Here is a 17799-nt window from a genome sequence, read left to right as displayed (position 1 = left end):
GAGTAAAATATGTTAGTAGTGTAGAAGAATAATTACTACTCTCTCTGTTCTTAATTACTTGTCCACTTTTGAATTGACACACCTATTAAGAAAAATATGACTGACACAGTAAGTTTACCATTTTACCCCTATTAATTATGAAGTGGATGAATAAAAAACTTAAGATTTTCAAAAAGTTCTACCTTTTTCAAAGTAATTAATTGAGGGTATAATAGGTAAAAATAATTTGTCTTTTCTTGATTTGTCAAAATGGACAAGTAATTAGGGACAACTAAAAAAGGAAAAGTGGACAAGTAATTAGGAAGAGTATTATTTTGGGTGCTAAGTTAAGTAGATTGAAAGGTGTAGTAGAACCATATCTTCTTTTTCAAAAATAATAAAAATTAAGGTATCAATCTTTCTTGGAAGAGCAACTATAATGGTAGGTCAAATTAAGTAGAACAAACATCTTGTAAATGAATTTGAGCCTAAAGGGAATATTAGCCCTACATGGCCCATTAATGAGAAACATAGAGGAGTACTATATATCATAATTGATTGGCAAGCAACCTAAAGGATAAACAAATGTATTAGCACTACTTCACCACTTTATACTAAAGTAACAATGAAGTATATCTTCCAATCAAATTGTTATAAAATGGGACCCATACTAGAAGTCTTAGGTGAGCAACTATCAATAAAAATCCTCTTCTTTCACCAATGCTGACAATTATATAATGTTTATACATGGTTAATGAAGAAATTAATGGTGTGCATTATGATTTTGGGTTCAAATTTCAGTGAAGATAAAAAAAATATTTGGTGATTCTTTCTGTTTCTATTAACTTTGGTGAATAAAATTATCTGATATATGTTATTCGTGGAAGGTGACATGTATCCTGCGAAATTAATCGAGAAATGCAAAATCTGATTCAAATACCACGATCATAAAAAAATATTAATGGTGTGCATTATTGCTTTGGTAATTTAATCCTTCATTTGGCACCTTCTAAATTAACTTGAGGGAGTAGCTTTTAGTTGGTGGTCTATTTATAGTTGGCAAGTTGAAAATATTAACATAACCAACATGTTTACTTAAGAAATATAATACTACTAATATTCAAAGATGGATCTGGATTTGAATATTATGAATTCAAATATGAAATTTTCACTACTTAGAAATATATGTTATTTTTTTTAATCATGAATTAATGAGAAATTGTGTAAAAAAATATGAACTTTTCTCTCATTTTCATCAAATCAACTCACTGAAAAAACACATGGTGAAAATAGATCATTTTCATTGAAATATTGGAAAGCTTACTAATTTTTTCATGGGAGTCTCACCGATTCAATATATCTGATGGAATAGCGTGATTTTTTTTAGTAATGTCTACCATAATTCATTTGATTTACCGTAATAATTATTTTGGTTTTATTAATTAAACATTTCACTTACTACGTGAAGTGGAGTGATATTTTAAACCCGGCCAAGTATTTTCAATTATTTGAGGTTGTTGCCTAATGACAGCCCTTAAGTCCTTAACAATCCCTAATTTAAGTTGGTAACAAATTTTCTAATTCAAGTGGAATAATGTGCATAGTACTTTTTTGACTTATTGCGTGGAGTTGTTAATCTATTAAATTATCGTTTAAATTTAAATCTTTGTGGTATAAAATTTATTTAAGGAGGAAATACTTCTTAATAATTTTTTTTTATATATATAATTCGAATCTGAAAAAGGTGGAAAGATTCTATCATTCTTATCATAACTCTGGTTCGAAATGTATAATTTTTTAATTTATTCATTTTGTAATTAAACTTACTTATAACTTTGTAATATAACAGACAATATTATATCTTATATAATCATAATTATGGAACATTATTAGATAGAAAAAAAAAATACACCAATTGCCACCCAAATATGTCATGATATTAGGATGTTCCATCAGAAATATTAGTTCCATCACCTTTTGTCATTTCCTTTTAAAGAAAGAAAAAGATATTGCTCCATTTATATATTTTTGTTTGGTAACATATTAACATGATTTGACTAATACTTATGGACTTTACTTGCTTCATTATCTTTCTGTCTCACTGAAAATATCATTAAAATTAAGGAGGAAATATAAAGCAATGGCTTTTCTTTCCATAATAAATAACAACTTTTATATATTAAATATGATTGTACAAGTAGAGTCTGAAGAGAATGATATGTATGTAATCTTATTCCTATCTTTATAAAGTCAGGCCCCCCCCCCGCATTCTTTCTTAAGAGATGGAGCAATCGTCACTCGACAACTCAAAACTGACCAGTACAAAATCATGTGATTTGTCCTTGTTTACGTACCCCACTGGCACTAGCCTAACACCCTGCCTACTTGTCTTTAACTGACTTATTTGTACCCAGCTACATGATGGAAATCCCCTCGGCCAATCATCACTCGACAACTCAAAGCTGACCGATACAACCCGGGTGCTTGCAAACCAGCCAAGGTTTGATCCATGCAGGTCTCGAAATTACGACCTTCGGTTTATTAGCACAACACTTCTGGAAGTCTGTACGATTCAATAATATATTAGGTGACTTAAAAGCCACTAATTTTTTTTTAGAAAAACCTTAAATATTTTAATAATATTTTTTCTTTCTAAAAGAGGCCTTATATAATTTATTTGAAACTTAACTTTTATAAACAGCTTAAATTAGTTGTAGTTATATTTTTTGTTATCAAATTTTTTATTTGACATATTTTGCCAATTTGTTTAAATTTTCATGGACCATTTTCATAATGTGAAATTTTATTAATTTTAGTTTTGAATTTTTTTCCAACAAAGGTAAATAATATGTTGTAAAAAATATATTATTTTACAAGAAATATAAATATTTTAAAAATAATTACTTAATTGGGTATGAGTGTATGACAGGTAAAGTCTACTACTGGTACAATTTCTCTTTTCACATACAATTTCATAAATAATATAGTAATAGCTTAATGACTAATATGATTCAAGAACCATTCAAAGATTAAGCAGTTGAATTCTAATTTAAATTTTATAAAAAAAATAAATAACTTTTGACTTTTAAGAGCCTAAAGCCATTGTTTATTTGCTTTTACAAATAGCCGACCCTAATTTTCGAAAATATTAAGTTTATCAATATTTTGAGATTTTATTTATTTATATTAATAGTTTTCTTAATAATAATCTCCAAAATTTATAATTATATTATTAATCACTCTACCACAACATTGAATACTTTTTATTGATTGTTCTAATTTCCTTGTTACTTTCACCTTGTAATTGACCAATGGAAATATTTTAGCTTAGATAAGTTTCTTACATCATATTTCCTCTCTTTTATATGTTTTATTTATATGAGAGTTAGATTTTTTTCCATCTTGTGTTTGGAGCTCATATTGGATTCCTGACTACATTTAGATCGCACACTGCAGGGCTCATACGAAAGTGGTGCTTCCAGCAAGATTTTCTCCATATCCGGAACTCAAACCCAAAATATTTGATTAAAGGTGAAACAGTCTCACTACTACCCCATAACCATAACTCATATTGATTAGTTGATATCAACTTCTTTCTTCATGTTCAAATGTTTCTTTAATGAAAAAGTATAATAATTTACATACATTCATCAACTAGCTTAATTTTTTTTTTTTGATAAATAATTCATAACAATTTCTACTACAATTGACTCATTCAAGGATTTTACATATAATGCAAACTCACCTATATGTATTTATTAAGCACACAATAGTTGTTTAAAATCACAAGAAATCATATAATGATGGTCAAACTAATCATGCCTTTTTAATATTAAAGTGATTAGTTTTATCTAACACTATTCAACATACCATTCATTTATTATTATTTAAATAATATTATTCCCTTTTTAATAATTTAAAACACATTAGGGTTATTAGGGAGAAGTGGGGTTGGAGAGATGAGCCAGCCTACTTTACACAACTAAATGGGATGCCCACATCATCAATTATCTTCCAAGAATAAAGTGTAGGATAAGCATCTCAAGTAGCTGGCGCATTTTAGCACCTAGCCGATTAATCGCCGATCTTTTGTAGTTCGTACACCGTATTATCAAAAGCATAGATGCTTTTTTTTTTTTAAAATAAAATTATTTTTTAATTTTCAATTTTTTTTGTTCTTTTCTCCATGTGAACTGAACAAATACAACTGGCTAGCTCTTTCCACAACCATCCTTTTTTTCCCCTTTCTTTTCCCTCTCCCACCCTATATCTACTATGCTAGCCTAGCCAGATATTTATATTTCGTTGGTTTAATTTATGTGATATAGTTTAATTAGATATGAAAATTTAAAAATATAATAATATTTACAATGGTTTAAAATTATTATTAAAAATACATCTTTTTAGATTTTTTATCAAATAAGTGAAAGCAAACATAGCTTAATTGTGATAGTGTTATTAAATATCTATCAAATAAGAACAAGTATTGACTTAAAAAAACATGTCATATAAATTAGGATAAAAAAGTATTACTTTTTCTAATTGAAGTCTCCATTTCGAGCGAAAAAACTCCATCTAGACTCTATGTGAGATGAATTTGAATTAGTAAGAATTCAATATTAGTTATTTTAAAAAAAATAATATTTACATTATATTGAAACTGAAAAGGGACAGTGAAGGAATGAAACTATCTTAAAAAAGCAAAGAAAATTTACTATATAGACAAGAAAAGAAATGTAGTAACAAAATTTGGATATAGTGAAAGTGTTAACATTTGAGAAATGCTTAGTTTTTATGATTAAATTTATTGCAAATGATAAAAAATATGGTATGATTTTGAATTATTTTTGCTTTTCTATGCTTTTTTTTTCTTTCTCCTTAACCTTTCCCACTTGGATGATGAGATAATGATGTACCCCAGCCTCAATAGCATATGCTCAACACCAAAAAACTCAAGAAAGAGAGAGAGGGAGAGAGAGAGAGAGAGAGAGAGAGAGGTGTTTCAGAAAAGGAAAAGAAAGGTACTTCTTTTTATCCCACATTCTGATCATTCATTCCAGTTGGTTTTGCAGTGAAACCAACTGGGATTCACCTCATTTCTACCCATGATGAGATTGTGTGGGATAAAGTTTTGATCTTGATGCTTCTTTCTTGATTTTCTGTTTGGTTGCTGTTGTACTGGTGGGTGAAATAGGACCTTGATATAGAAAGAATACAGAAGGAAAAACTGGATATAGGAAAAGAAAAGAAAGAGCTTCTTTTTTCTGTTCCATTCAGTGATTCCATTACAGCTAACATCTGGTCTCTTTTTTGTAAACCACTTGTTGCCTTGGCATGATTGTACTTTTTCTGTGTTCTTTATATCAAGTAAGCTGGAGTTTTTATTGCTTCTGAGTGAGTAAAAATCCAATCTTTAGTTGCTAGGAGCAAGAAATAACAAAGATTGAGGGTCCAGGGATAGTTTACTCAGTTGCAGTGAGTAATTGGAGCCTTTTTTTTGTTCAAGAATCTGCTTTTCTGTCTGCCTGCCCCTTCTTGGGGTTTCCACTCAAGTGGTTGATTAAGAGATTGTAGAGGTGAGTTTACAGCAGAATTTTGAAATTTCAATTTCAGCTTTCTGTTGGAATTATGAGATGTGTTTACTTGAGAATTGCTGAAATTCAGGTCAATTATTGACTTTTAATGAGCTTTTCTGCTCTGGGTGGGTTTGCTCTTAAGCTTTCAAGGCATTTTCTGAAGATATGTAGGTGGATTCTATTAAAGATGTCCTTAAATTGCAAATTGTTGGGCATGAATGGGAGCTTCTCTTCAAGTTTTAGGCTGAAGAAGGCAAGAGAGTCTTTGCCAGGACCAAATTGTGGGTGGAGATGGCAAAGGAAGCTTTTGTTTTTATGGCTCATTTTCTTTGGAATTGGATTTTTTTGGTTGGTCATTAGCTTAAATGGTGGTGTTTATAGTTGGAAGCAGGAGGCTTCAGAATCAAATGAAGATAAATCTTATTTTCTTCTTGAACGTTTCAATGTCAGCAAGGAACAAATTCAAGATTTAGCTACCTTATTCTTTGATAAAGATCAGGTATCTTGCAGTTACTTTGAATGCTTTTGATGTCCTTTTCGTTTGACGTTTAAATAGTTGCTGCTATGTTTATACTGTTCTATTACAAATAGTAAAAATCTCTGCCAAGACGAGGAAAATTTTGAAGATTGCAGATTTAGTGAGAGGGTAGATACAAGCTAATTCAATTACATTTAAAAGGATTAGCTTTATGAGGTTAAGTTGCAAACTTCCTGTGTTTGATCAATACTGCTGAGAACCTTTCTTGAATCATGGTTGAACAAATTGAAAAACCTTTCGTCTGAGTGAAACTTTATGGCATTCTAAGCAAACTCATGCTTGATTTGCAACTTGTTCATAATTGGAAGGAGCAGGTTCCAAAAGGAAGAAGAGTTCCTAAGTTCTCTCAGTATAATTGTTGATGTGTGCATCCAGCATTTCTCTTCCAACAGTTTGTTCCTTCTTCTTGCCTTCTGTTTGTTACTGTTCTCGTGGAGTTAAGTAGACACTCTCACTTCTCTTCATTGACATTTATTTTCGGTCAGCACCCTGTAGATCAGATTGGCAAGTTGCATGTTAGAATCTTGGTTTGGAGTATTTGATACTTGGTAAAATATTCACTCCAATATAGGCCTTCCAATCGTTGAAGAAAGCTGGCTTTTATGTAGTTTCTTCTGTAAATCAGTATGCAGCTGGAATTTGCTCTGCCTACGGTGCTAATGTGTAGTGCTGTGGCTCTTCTGGTTATATTCCGATTTTTGCAAATGAGAAAACAGTTTGGACTTGCAATTTCTTTAAAAGGTGAAAAACCGAAATTAAGTCTTTGGTAATAACATATCTCTAATGACATACCAAAATTTGTTGTTACTGTTGCATTGCCTTCTAGAGCCATGGGGAATCTTAATAGCTCAATTGGTTAACTACCTGAACTTTCACCTTATTTGGGAGGGTTCGGTTCCCCTCTCCTTACCTCTAATTTTTTTAAAAAGCCTTCTGGAGCCACATATTGTTCATGTAACAAAAAAATTGTCACCAGAAATTAACATTCAAAACAAATATCTCTCTAGTATCTGTTACCCCTATACTGCATTAGTGGTATAGAGAATTTCTAATATTTTAAATACCTTCAGAAGGTATTAACTTTGAGAACTTCTTACTAAAGTTAGCTAGTTTGTTGAGTAAATTTGGAACTCTTATGCACTCACCTAGCTCCTGTAAATTTAACACCATGTACAAAATGAATGTTTCAGGATTGGTTGTGGGAAAGGGAGAAGAGACGAGTGAGTAGAAAAGAGATGGGAAAATAATTAAGGAAAGGGGTTTTTCCATTTTCTATTGTGTTGAAAAGAGATGAGTATTTCAAGAATGATTCTACTTTGGATGTCAGGTTTAGAAATATAACCTGAAGTTCTGGAATGACATGATAAGCATGGCTTGACGTGTTGGAGAACTTGAATGTCACTATTACTGCTCCTTTTTTCAGTACTACCTTAAAGGCTTTGCTAAATTTTAATTTCTGAATTATAAAAAAAAAAATGTTGTCGAAGGAAAATGAAAAATAATGGTCATCTTTTCATACCATTCCCTCTCTTATGATTAAAGATCAGATATCTCTGTTTATAGTAATTGACCTCAGTGATCTCAACTGTGTAGATTTCATCCTTGGAATGCTCAAAAGGTCATGGGCAGGAAATGCCTATGAGTACTACCATTACTTGCCTTCTCAAGGTGCTAGGTTCGGAGAGTCTGGAATATGAACAGCAATATGAGATGGTTGTAGACAATATTGAAGCAAAAGGCCAGTGCCCAGTTCCAGATGAGGAGACACTGAAAAATAGTGACATTTCACTAGATGACAAGTCGTTACCATATGTTTTGCATCGTTTATCTTCTCTAGTCTCAACAGATCCTAAGTTCTTTGAAAAGGTGAGCCCTTATGAATGATTAGAAACTGATCTTTACTATCTTTGCCTTGCAACTGAGGAAATGTCCATCATGATTTTAGTTGGTTATGTTTATGAAGTTTTTGGGCAAACTAATAGTTACTCAATTTTGGTTCTGTATATTCTTTTTTCTCTGTACATTGAACTTTTGTCCAGGAAGTAATCGTATCATTTGAAGGACGACTTGCCTTTGAGCTGATTGTAATTATTGGCTTTAGGACAAACACGTGCACTCTAACTATTACCAAAGTGCATACAGCAAGAAGTTCAAAAATTCTTTTGATTTGATGTATCAATTGTCCTCTTCATGTAAATAATATCAAATTTAACATGTGCTCTGAAATAATGAGAAAATTATCCTCAAGGAGTGCTTGAAGGAATTGATGAACCCTGTGATTATCTAGACTGCTCACACCATTTTTCTGTGGTTCATTTTTATCAGAAAGCATCACAAATAAGAGAAGTTGGGAATCTTAACCCAGAGCATTGTGATAGTGTTGCCTTCTGTTTCACAAAACTATGCTGGTGGGTCCTTCTTGGGATTGTGATCAGCTGGAAGATACTTCTGTTATGTGCAAAAGGTGGGGAAAATCAACAGAACAGATTCATTCAGCAGCAACCACTGTCTCAACAACTTCATCCACTACAGCAGTTGCAGCAGCAGCAAGCTCAGATTTGCTCTCGAACTGGTGGGAAGTGGAGGAAGAAGGCTCTTGTTATCTTTGTTATTGGTGGGGTGATCCTAGCCATCTGGTTGTATTTGTACCTGAGTGCAGACATTGCATTGAGGAGGAAAGAAACACTGACAAGCATGTGTGACGAACGAGCACGAATGTTGCAGGACCAGTTCAACGTAAGCATGAACCATGTTCATGCATTGGCTATTCTTGTTTCCACATTTCACCATGGAAAACAACCTTCTGCAATAGACCAGGTACAATTATAGGTTCCTTTAACTTCTGTCATTATTAATTGTCCATGTATAAATCAGCTATCAAATTTTTTTACCCTTTGTTCTTTACTCCCCACTCCTCCTATTTGGTGGGAGCAAGCCATAGGCTTTGCTATATATCTGATTCAAGAACTTGTACTAAATGATTGAACTGGACTAGTAATACTAAGAACTGCAACTTACAGTTTTCATAAATGAAATTAATCAACAGAAACTATTATTTAGACAATGTTTCTATATCACCCTCTCCACACTGCCAAAAAATGAAGAAAAAAACGTAAGAAAGGTTAAAGCATGATAAAGTGGGAGGAAGAGTGTACAAGTTGTCTTTGGACTTTGAATGTAACTATGATGTTTTTTCTTTCACTCTACAGAAAACTTTTGAAGAATATACTGAGAGAACAGCTTTTGAAAGGCCACTTACAAGTGGTGTTGCCTATGCTTTAAGGGTTCGTCACTCAGAGAGAGAAGAGTTTGAGAAGCTGCATGGGTGGACTATAAAGAAAATGGAATCAGAGGACCAAACTTTAGCACAGGATTATATCCCTGCAAACTTGGATTCTGCTCCTGATCAAGATGAATATGCACCTGTCATATTTTCACAACAAACAGTTTCCCATATAGTCTCTATTGATATGATGTCTGGAAAGGTGTGCATTCTTGATTATAAATTATTTTTCCTCTTTTACTGATTTGCTGAATATCATATTTCAGTAGTAAAACTGGCTTAGATGGATTATTCTGCATCGAGGGTTAATAAAAATGGATGGCAACGGGTGAGGGCAGGTTCGGGATGGTGAAAGCTTCACCTTCTACCAATCATACCCCGTCCCGTGATGTCCCTTTCTGCTAGATTTTCTTCTCCGTCTGCCCTTCCCGAACCTGTTACTGCAGGATGTTTTGTGCACCGGGCTGCCCTTTTTTGCCATTTTAATGTTTTCCATTAATTTTCTTAATGCTTTTTCCCATTATTTCCCACTATTTTATTTCATTATACCTTTTTGTTATTTTTCCACTGTATAATCATTGTTTTATCTTTACTCGTGTTCATCTATCATTTGGAGGAAAGTAAACGTTTAGCCTATTAAATAAAACAAGTTAACTTCGACTATTATGTATGAAATAAAAGTGACATTTAAGGAAGCAAATAGTGATACCAAAAATAAAAAAAAATGAACTTCAAAAACTCTGATCCCTTTGCCCTCCAGCCCACTGGCAATGTCTTTTCCACCTAGTCCAGTCCATTGCCATCCCTAGGAGAAGGGAAAATTTCTAGTAGTGATGGTTTCGAACAAAACTTGTATATTTTTGATCAGGAGTGTAAGTGTTTAGATAACTATGATGGCCTGTATGACATTTTACCTAAATCTATGTTTCCATTGGGATATATTGCCTTTGTTTTCTTATGAAGTTTCATGTGTATTAATATTCCCGTGTCTTCTGGTTTAACTGTGTGTAAAAACCTATATTCTCAATCTACTAGTTGTAGGGAATTTCCTTATTTGCTTAAGTTTACCTTGCTATCTTGAAACCGATATTATTTTTGTTGTTGTTTATAGGAAGATCGTGAGAACATTTTGCGAGCAAGGGCTTCTGGCAAGGGGGTTTTGACGTCACCCTTTAAGCTATTGAAATCCAATCACCTGGGTGTTGTTCTTACATTTGCGGTCTATAATACTCATCTCCTTCCTTATGCTACCCCAGTGGACCGCATCAATGCTACTGTTGGGTAAGTTCCATCCTAGAAAACTGGGATTTTTCTATTACAGCTCTAGATGTTGTCCTTGTGGTGTTAAAGTCTTTTATCCCTAATTACTTATTGTGTTCATTTTTGCATTTATGTTGAAAAGGTACATTGGTGCTTCTTACGATGTTCCATCATTAGTCGAAAAACTTCTGCATCAGCTTGCAAGCAAGCAAACTATTGTGGTAAATGTTTATGATACAACTAACAAGTTTGCTCCAATTAAAATGTATGGCATGGATGAGAACGACACAGGATTACTTCGCGTTAGCAACCTTGATTTTGGGGATCCTGCAAGGAACCACGAGATGCATTGCAGGTCAAATGATAGTAGTGTCCACGATGTAAAATTTAATGCCATGAATATGTTTCCAGTTTATAATTATCTTTTCTTTTATCACAGGTTCAAGCAGAAACCTTCTCCACCCTGGACTGCAATAACTCTATCTGTCGGAGTCCTTGTTATCACTCTGCTTATTGGTCATATCTTCCATGCTGCCATCAACAGAATTGCTGAAGTTGAGGGTCAGTATCAGGAAATGATGGAGCTCAAACATCGTGCTGAGGCTGCAGATATAGCAAAATCTCAGGTTTGATCCACCTAATGAATCAGATTATGTTTTACCTTGTAGGTATCATTTCTTTGAGTTCACTGGTGTCATGATAACATAGTTCTGAAGTAACTTTCAATCCTCTTAAAATAGATCCACTTCTTTTGTTCATCTTCGGAAGACCCTTTCTTTTCTACTTACTTACTTCCTTCATTTTACAGTTTCTTGCAACGGTTTCTCATGAAATCAGGACTCCGATGAATGGTGTTTTAGGTAATTAACATGCTTTAATTTTACAACTTTGCACTTAATTAACAGAAAGGGGGTCTGGAAAAGGGTGATTCTTATTACCTATATGCTCAGATATTGATAATAATTTCTTCAATAAGTACAGGCATGCTTCAAATGCTCATGGACACGAACCTTGACCTAACGCAACTGGATTATGCACAGACTGCTCTTGCTAGTGGGAACGATCTGATATCATTGATTAATGAGGTGCTGGATCAGGCTAAGATTGAATCAGGAAGGCTTGAGCTGGAGGCTGTTCCTTTTGATCTCCGTGCTGCACTTGATAATGTTTCATCGCTCTTCTCAGGAAAATCTCATAAAAAAGGGATTGAGGTACAGTATCATGCTCTTTTTCTCACAAGTCAGTATCATAACTACATAAGTTTTCCTCCCTTCGTTTAGTGTTCTCTCTCTCTCTCTTTTATTACTGTCATTCCTTTAGCTAGCTCATGATGCCTTGTATTTTGTGTTATTTCGTGGAAGCAGTTGGCTGTTTATGTTTCTGACCTAGTCCCAGAAGTTGTTATCGGAGATCCAGGACGGTTCAAGCAGATAATTACGAATCTAGTTGGAAACTCAGTTAAGGTTGGTTAAGCCTTCTCTGATAATGACTCTACCAGAAAAAGTAGGGTCTATTTGATGATCCACCAATTTTCAGTACCTAATATTGAATGTTTTAAATGATTAGAAATCATACTTGCTCAATAAAGGAAACAGAAGATCACTTTATTCATTTATTTATTATGTACTACTTAAAATGCCTTACAAATTTTAAGGAAGATCATCTGTTGCCTATCTCCTCATTTCATTACTTTCACTTCACTAAAATCTTGTTTGCTCATAATGCAGTTCACAAATGACAAAGGGCACATATTTGTCACAGTACATTTAGCTGATGAAGTGAGGAACCCTCATGATGTGACGGATGAAGTCTTGAAACAAAGCTTAACCTTTGTTCAAGAAAGGTCAAATGCATCTTGGAATACCTTAAGTGGATTTCCTGTAGTTGACAGATGGCAAAGTTGGCAAAAGTTTGATAGGCTGAGCAGCACAGAGGAAGAAGTGGGAAAGATCAAGTTGTTAGTGACGATAGAAGACACTGGTGTGGGAATTCCTCTTGAAGCACAGGCCCGCATTTTCACACCTTTTATGCAGGCTGACAGTTCAACATCTCGAACATATGGTGGAACAGGGATAGGATTGAGCATTAGCAAACGTTTGGTGGACCTCATGGGGGGAGAAATAGGCTTTTTCAGTGAACCTGGCAGAGGGAGTACATTTTCATTCACTGCAGCCTTCACAAGAGGAGAAGAAGGTTCTTTAGAACATAAATGGAAACAGTATGATCCAGCTTTTCCAGAATTTCGTGGGTTAAGAGCATTAGTGATTGATGATAAAAGCATTCGGGCAGTGGTCACAAAATACCATTTGCAGAGACTGGGAATATGCGTCAACATAACTTCCACAATGCATTCAGCATGTTCATATCTCTCTAATTACTCCAATACTAGGTAATGTCATGGTAATATTTCTTTTTTAGAGTGCAAAGTTGATGGTGGTCTGAAGTATCAGATGCATTTGTAGATAGAAAGTAGATCTTCTACTAAATACATCTTTCTAAATTCCATCAATGCAATTTCAACTAATATGCTGTGAGAAACTTTCTACCTTTTGAAGAACACTGGTAAATAGTCTTTACTGTATTACATCATTGCCACTTCCTTAAATCCATCTTGAGTTCTTTACCTCCGTAACATATTCCGGAAAGTTAGGCATCAAGGAATTGGCATTATCTGGGAGATTGGGCAAAGGATAGGAGTAATTAGCATGAGTGTGACAGTGTGAGTGAGATAGATTGTTAGAGAGATAGAGATAGATAGATAAATAGAGAGAGAGAGAGAGAGAGAGAGAGAGAGAGAGAGAGAGAGAGAGAGAGAGAGAGAGAGAGAGAGAGAGAGAGAGAGAGAGAGAGAGAGAGAGAGAGAGAGAGAGAGAGAGAGAGAGAGAGAGAGAGAGAGAGAGAGAGAGAGAGAGAGAGAGAGAGAGAGAGAGAGAGAGAGAGAGAGAGAGAGAGAGAGAGAGAGAGAGAGAGAGAGAGAGAGAGAGAGAGAGAGAGAGAGAGAGAGAGAGAGAGAGAGAGAGAGAGAGAGAGAGAGAGAGAGAGAGAGAGAGAGAGAGAGAGAGAGAGAGAGAGAGAGAGAGAGAGAGAGAGAGAGAGAGAGAGAGAGAGAGAGAGAGAGAGAGAGAGAGAGAGAGAGAGAGAGAGAGAGAGAGAGAGAGAGAGAGAGAGAGAGAGAGAGAGAGAGAGAGAGAGAGAGAGAGAGAGAGAGAGAGAGAGAGAGAGAGAGAGAGAGAGAGAGAGAGAGAGAGAGAGAGAGAGAGAGAGAGAGAGAGAGAGAGAGAGAGAGAGAGAGCTTATCGTAAAGACAGTTTATGGGAGGAACTATAAACAACATTTTGTTCAATTTGTCCTATGATAAGCATGTTCGCTAACACTACTTGATTTTGAATTACAAGTGTTTGCTTTGCAGCACGTGAGGTTTATTTATTCTAAAGTATCTAATTATATAATTCAGGTCAAATAATCTGCAAGATGTCCATCTTGAAACTTGTTGAATTATGTGAATCCCCTAGACTAAAAGCTTAAGTTATCAGTGAGTCAATACATTTATTTAGTTATTTCTAATCTGCAAGACAAACCCTCATGTGCGAGCTTGGGCCAAGCATATAGAAGGTTTTGTTGATGGGTGAAGGTTAGACTTGAACCTAGGACTTCTGCATACTTTGAGCCATTTGAATTGTATGAGCTGCCTGCATCTAAAAGTTAAAATCATTGGTAGGGAGCATTTTCATTTATTTGCTTTTGGTCTGTTAACAAAACTGACTGAATGAGTGGGGGTGGATCTTCAAAGTGCTGCAGTTTCTTAATGATGTTGGCATTGTTGATTCATTTAGTCGAAATTTTACTTATTTTGCAGCGCATTGGAACATTTAGCCGTGGTTTTTGTTGACCAAGATAGTTGGGATAAAGAAACTTCTCTTACACTAAGTAATATGTTGAAAGAGCTCAGAACAAATGGCTCAACTACTACTTTGGGGAAGCCTCCAAAAATCTGTCTCTTATGTATGAGCTTTATGGAGAAAGATGATCTTAAATCAGCTGGAATTGTGGACCACGTGTTAACAAAACCTGTGCGGTTGAGTGGGTTGATAACATGCTTTCAAGAAGCCATTGGCTACCAAAATAAGAAGCGAGTGACTCAACCTTCAACTCTTGGAAGTCTGCTGACAGGAAAGCATATATTGGTGGTAGACGATAATAATGTAAACAGGAGAGTGGCAGAAGGTGCTCTAAAGAAGTATGGGGCGATAGTGACCTGTGTAGACAGTGGAAAGGCTGCTTTGACACATCTTAATCCACCACACAATTTTGATGCTTGTTTTATGGACCTCCAAATGCCTGAAATGGATGGGTCAGTAACTTAAATCTGTCTCTAATTTTCCTTTTGCCAACACCACCTTCCTACATTTAAAAAAGAGGGGCAGGAATAATGTACGGGTCTGTAGATATTTGATCACTTAGATGAGCATATCTCTGATAGTCTCTATCTCCATATGCAGGTTTGAAGCGACACGACAAATACGCAATCTAGAAAACAAATACAATGAAAAGGTCGATTCTGGTGCGTTACTTCCCGGCATGTCTGCCAGAGTGGCTCATTGGCACACGCCAATATTAGCAATGACAGCAGATGTAATTCAAGCAACAAATGAAGAGTGCATGAAGTGCGGTATGGATGATTATGTATCAAAACCGTTTGAAAAAGGGCAGCTTTATTCAACAGTGGCACGCTTCTTCGGGTCAGGTTGATTAGGACATCACATTAACTGTGCAGCAGCGTCTTTTGAGGTCCAGTCTTATGGTTTAGTTAACTTGTTTCCGGGATAAAGGGACTAAGCTATTTGGATATCTAACGGATTCCTCCATTGGTAGTGGAGGACGGAGCTTTGGCCAGTCAGATGTGTGACAGCTGACTCCCACTCTTGCTGCTGGATGATTTAGCAGCTCATCCTAAACACCTCCACCTTCCTTTTGTGGTAATCTACCTGCCTCCTTATCAGATAGACGGACTGACTTTCCTTATCTTCAATTCACATGAACTGATATCCATTCATTTGCAGGAATGCTGGCTAACAACCACTAGATACAAAAAATTAATCATGGGTACTCCCGGATTGCAAGCCAATCACTGACGAAGACTATTCCATCATGTGGCAACTCTCACGAGGATGCAATAAGAGAGGAAAATTTATTCTGCTGCATATGCATATTACACCTTTTCTCTGTGAAGTTCCTGACAATTGAAGCCAGTTTGCTAACTCCCTTGAAGCAGGGTTGTGCCAAAAACACTCGTGTTTCTTCGTAGGTCCCGAGATGTATCCTGTGTTTCAGGAGCTCTAATAGAAAAAGAAGCATGTAAATAGCATAGAAGTTTGACAAGGGAAGCAGCTTCAGGTATGCAAACAATTTTTTTTCTTTAATTTCACCTGAGTAGTAGTTGAGTTTAGGAAGTAAATTCTGGCTGTTATGAGATCAGATTAGATTAGGCTAGACCTACACTGAAAGTTTTTCTTCTTTTGTAGGTGTTTCTGTAGTGAGTCAAAAAGTATATTTAAAGCTGTAGATTGTGTAATATTCTGTATATAAAGATGCTGAAAATAGGTTGAGTTTGGTGTTGTAAGTGAAATAGTTTGAACTGTTGAATACTAAAATGTAACATATCTTTTGGAGTGAATATCAATTCTTGCATTGTTAGACACTGTACAGATTTTCTTTTGTTCATCTGTACTGTATGTTCACGAGTTCGAAAGATCATCGGCTCAAGTGCAACAAATCTCGGTATAAAAAAAAAAAAAGACAACGAAAAGAATATAGCAAATAACAAGGAACAGTGCAGAAGCAGCCAAAACAACAATAAAATCACGTGATAATCGAAATACCATAAACAACATACTAGGATAGACTATTAAAAAAATATAATAAGAACTACAATAATATAACTAGTACCATCACAAACACTAGTCATCCTAAGTAAGACAACACTACACTACCTACTACCCTAATAATACGTGTCCTATTTAGGATCATGTCCTTGGTAACCTGAAGCTAGATCATGTTCTATCTTATCACCTCTCCCCAATACTTTTTTTGCTTATCCTTGCCTCTCCTTGTACCTACTATAACCAATCTCTTGCACCTTCTCATTGGTGCATCTATGCATCTCATCTTCATATCTCCAAACCATTTCAATCTCGCTTCCTTCAACTTGTCCACCACGGAGGCCACACCCAACTTATCCTGAATATCCCCATTTTCAACCTTATCGTTCCTAGTATGACCACATGCCCATTTCAACATCTTCATCTCAACAACATACATCTTTCAGACATGAAAATTCTTGACTGTCTAACACTCAGTCTCGTACAACAAAATTGGTCTAATCACCCTCCTATAAAACTTATTTTTGAATTTCGAAGATACTTTTTTATCACAAAACCCCATAGACAAGCCTCAACAAGTATATTATATTATGCATAAGTCATCACATGATGCATGAAAGAGTAATATGGATACCAAACACATAAATAATGCAGTATAATAAGTTTCTTTTTAACCGATCCATTACTTCTAACTACACGATTAATAAGGACTGATGAGTATCAGACAATCAATTAAGTGTTCCATTACTATAAAGCAAGTCTTCTTTTTTTTTGAATATTTTTGATCCCAGTAATTAATAAATTTTAATTTTAATCCTCATAATACAAGTACATAAAATTTCTAATTAATTAAATTATATAAATTTTAATTCTTTCGTTTGCAATATTCATAAATTTTACATAATCATTCATCGTTTTAACACTTAATTACCCAATGCATTAAGTTTGTACTAGTGCTTCATCTTTGATGATAATATAATTGTAAGTAGTAAAATATGGTATGTTTTCCAATATAGAGCAATCAAAAACACATATTTTATTAATTAGTACTCTTTCGTCACTTTTACTTGTCACCTTTTGTTTATCGAGAGTCAAATTATATAAACTTTTACCAGCATTTTGAGATATGGTATTTCTTAATCACATTAGTATGCGATGGATGGTAACTTATAACATTTCTCGTATAATTTTTGAAAATTAAAAAAAAAAAAAAATTTAAATATTAAATTAATCTAATTCAGTTTAAATTTGAAGATTAATCAAATTAACTCTCTAACAAAATGA

The 17799-nt window shown here is 34.6% G+C and overlaps 1 protein-coding gene across 1 annotated transcript; it reads left to right on the top strand.

Moving 5' to 3' along the window:
* Nucleotides 1–4869: 4869 nt before the first annotated feature.
* On the top strand, nt 4870–16334 carry LOC102591086 (histidine kinase 2). The gene is made up of 15 exons (XM_015303261.1): nt 4870–5555; nt 5644–6054; nt 7687–7959; nt 8419–8910; nt 9303–9578; nt 10488–10657; nt 10779–10991; nt 11076–11262; nt 11445–11496; nt 11618–11847; nt 12001–12099; nt 12364–13025; nt 14493–14987; nt 15136–15612; nt 15697–16334. The coding sequence occupies exons 2-14, from the start codon at nt 5662–5664 to the stop codon at nt 15383–15385; spliced, it is 3792 nt and encodes a 1263-aa protein (XP_015158747.1). The 5' UTR covers nt 4870–5555; nt 5644–5661; the 3' UTR covers nt 15386–15612; nt 15697–16334.
* Nucleotides 16335–17799: the final 1465 nt, after the last annotated feature.

The sequence above is a fragment of the Solanum tuberosum genome, unplaced genomic scaffold (assembly GCF_000226075.1).
Source record: "Solanum tuberosum cultivar DM 1-3 516 R44 unplaced genomic scaffold, SolTub_3.0 scf00413, whole genome shotgun sequence".
Taxonomy (NCBI): Eukaryota; Viridiplantae; Streptophyta; class Magnoliopsida; order Solanales; family Solanaceae; genus Solanum; species Solanum tuberosum.
Note: the sequence above shows the minus strand (reverse complement) of the source record. Positions and strands in the feature narration are given on the sequence as shown.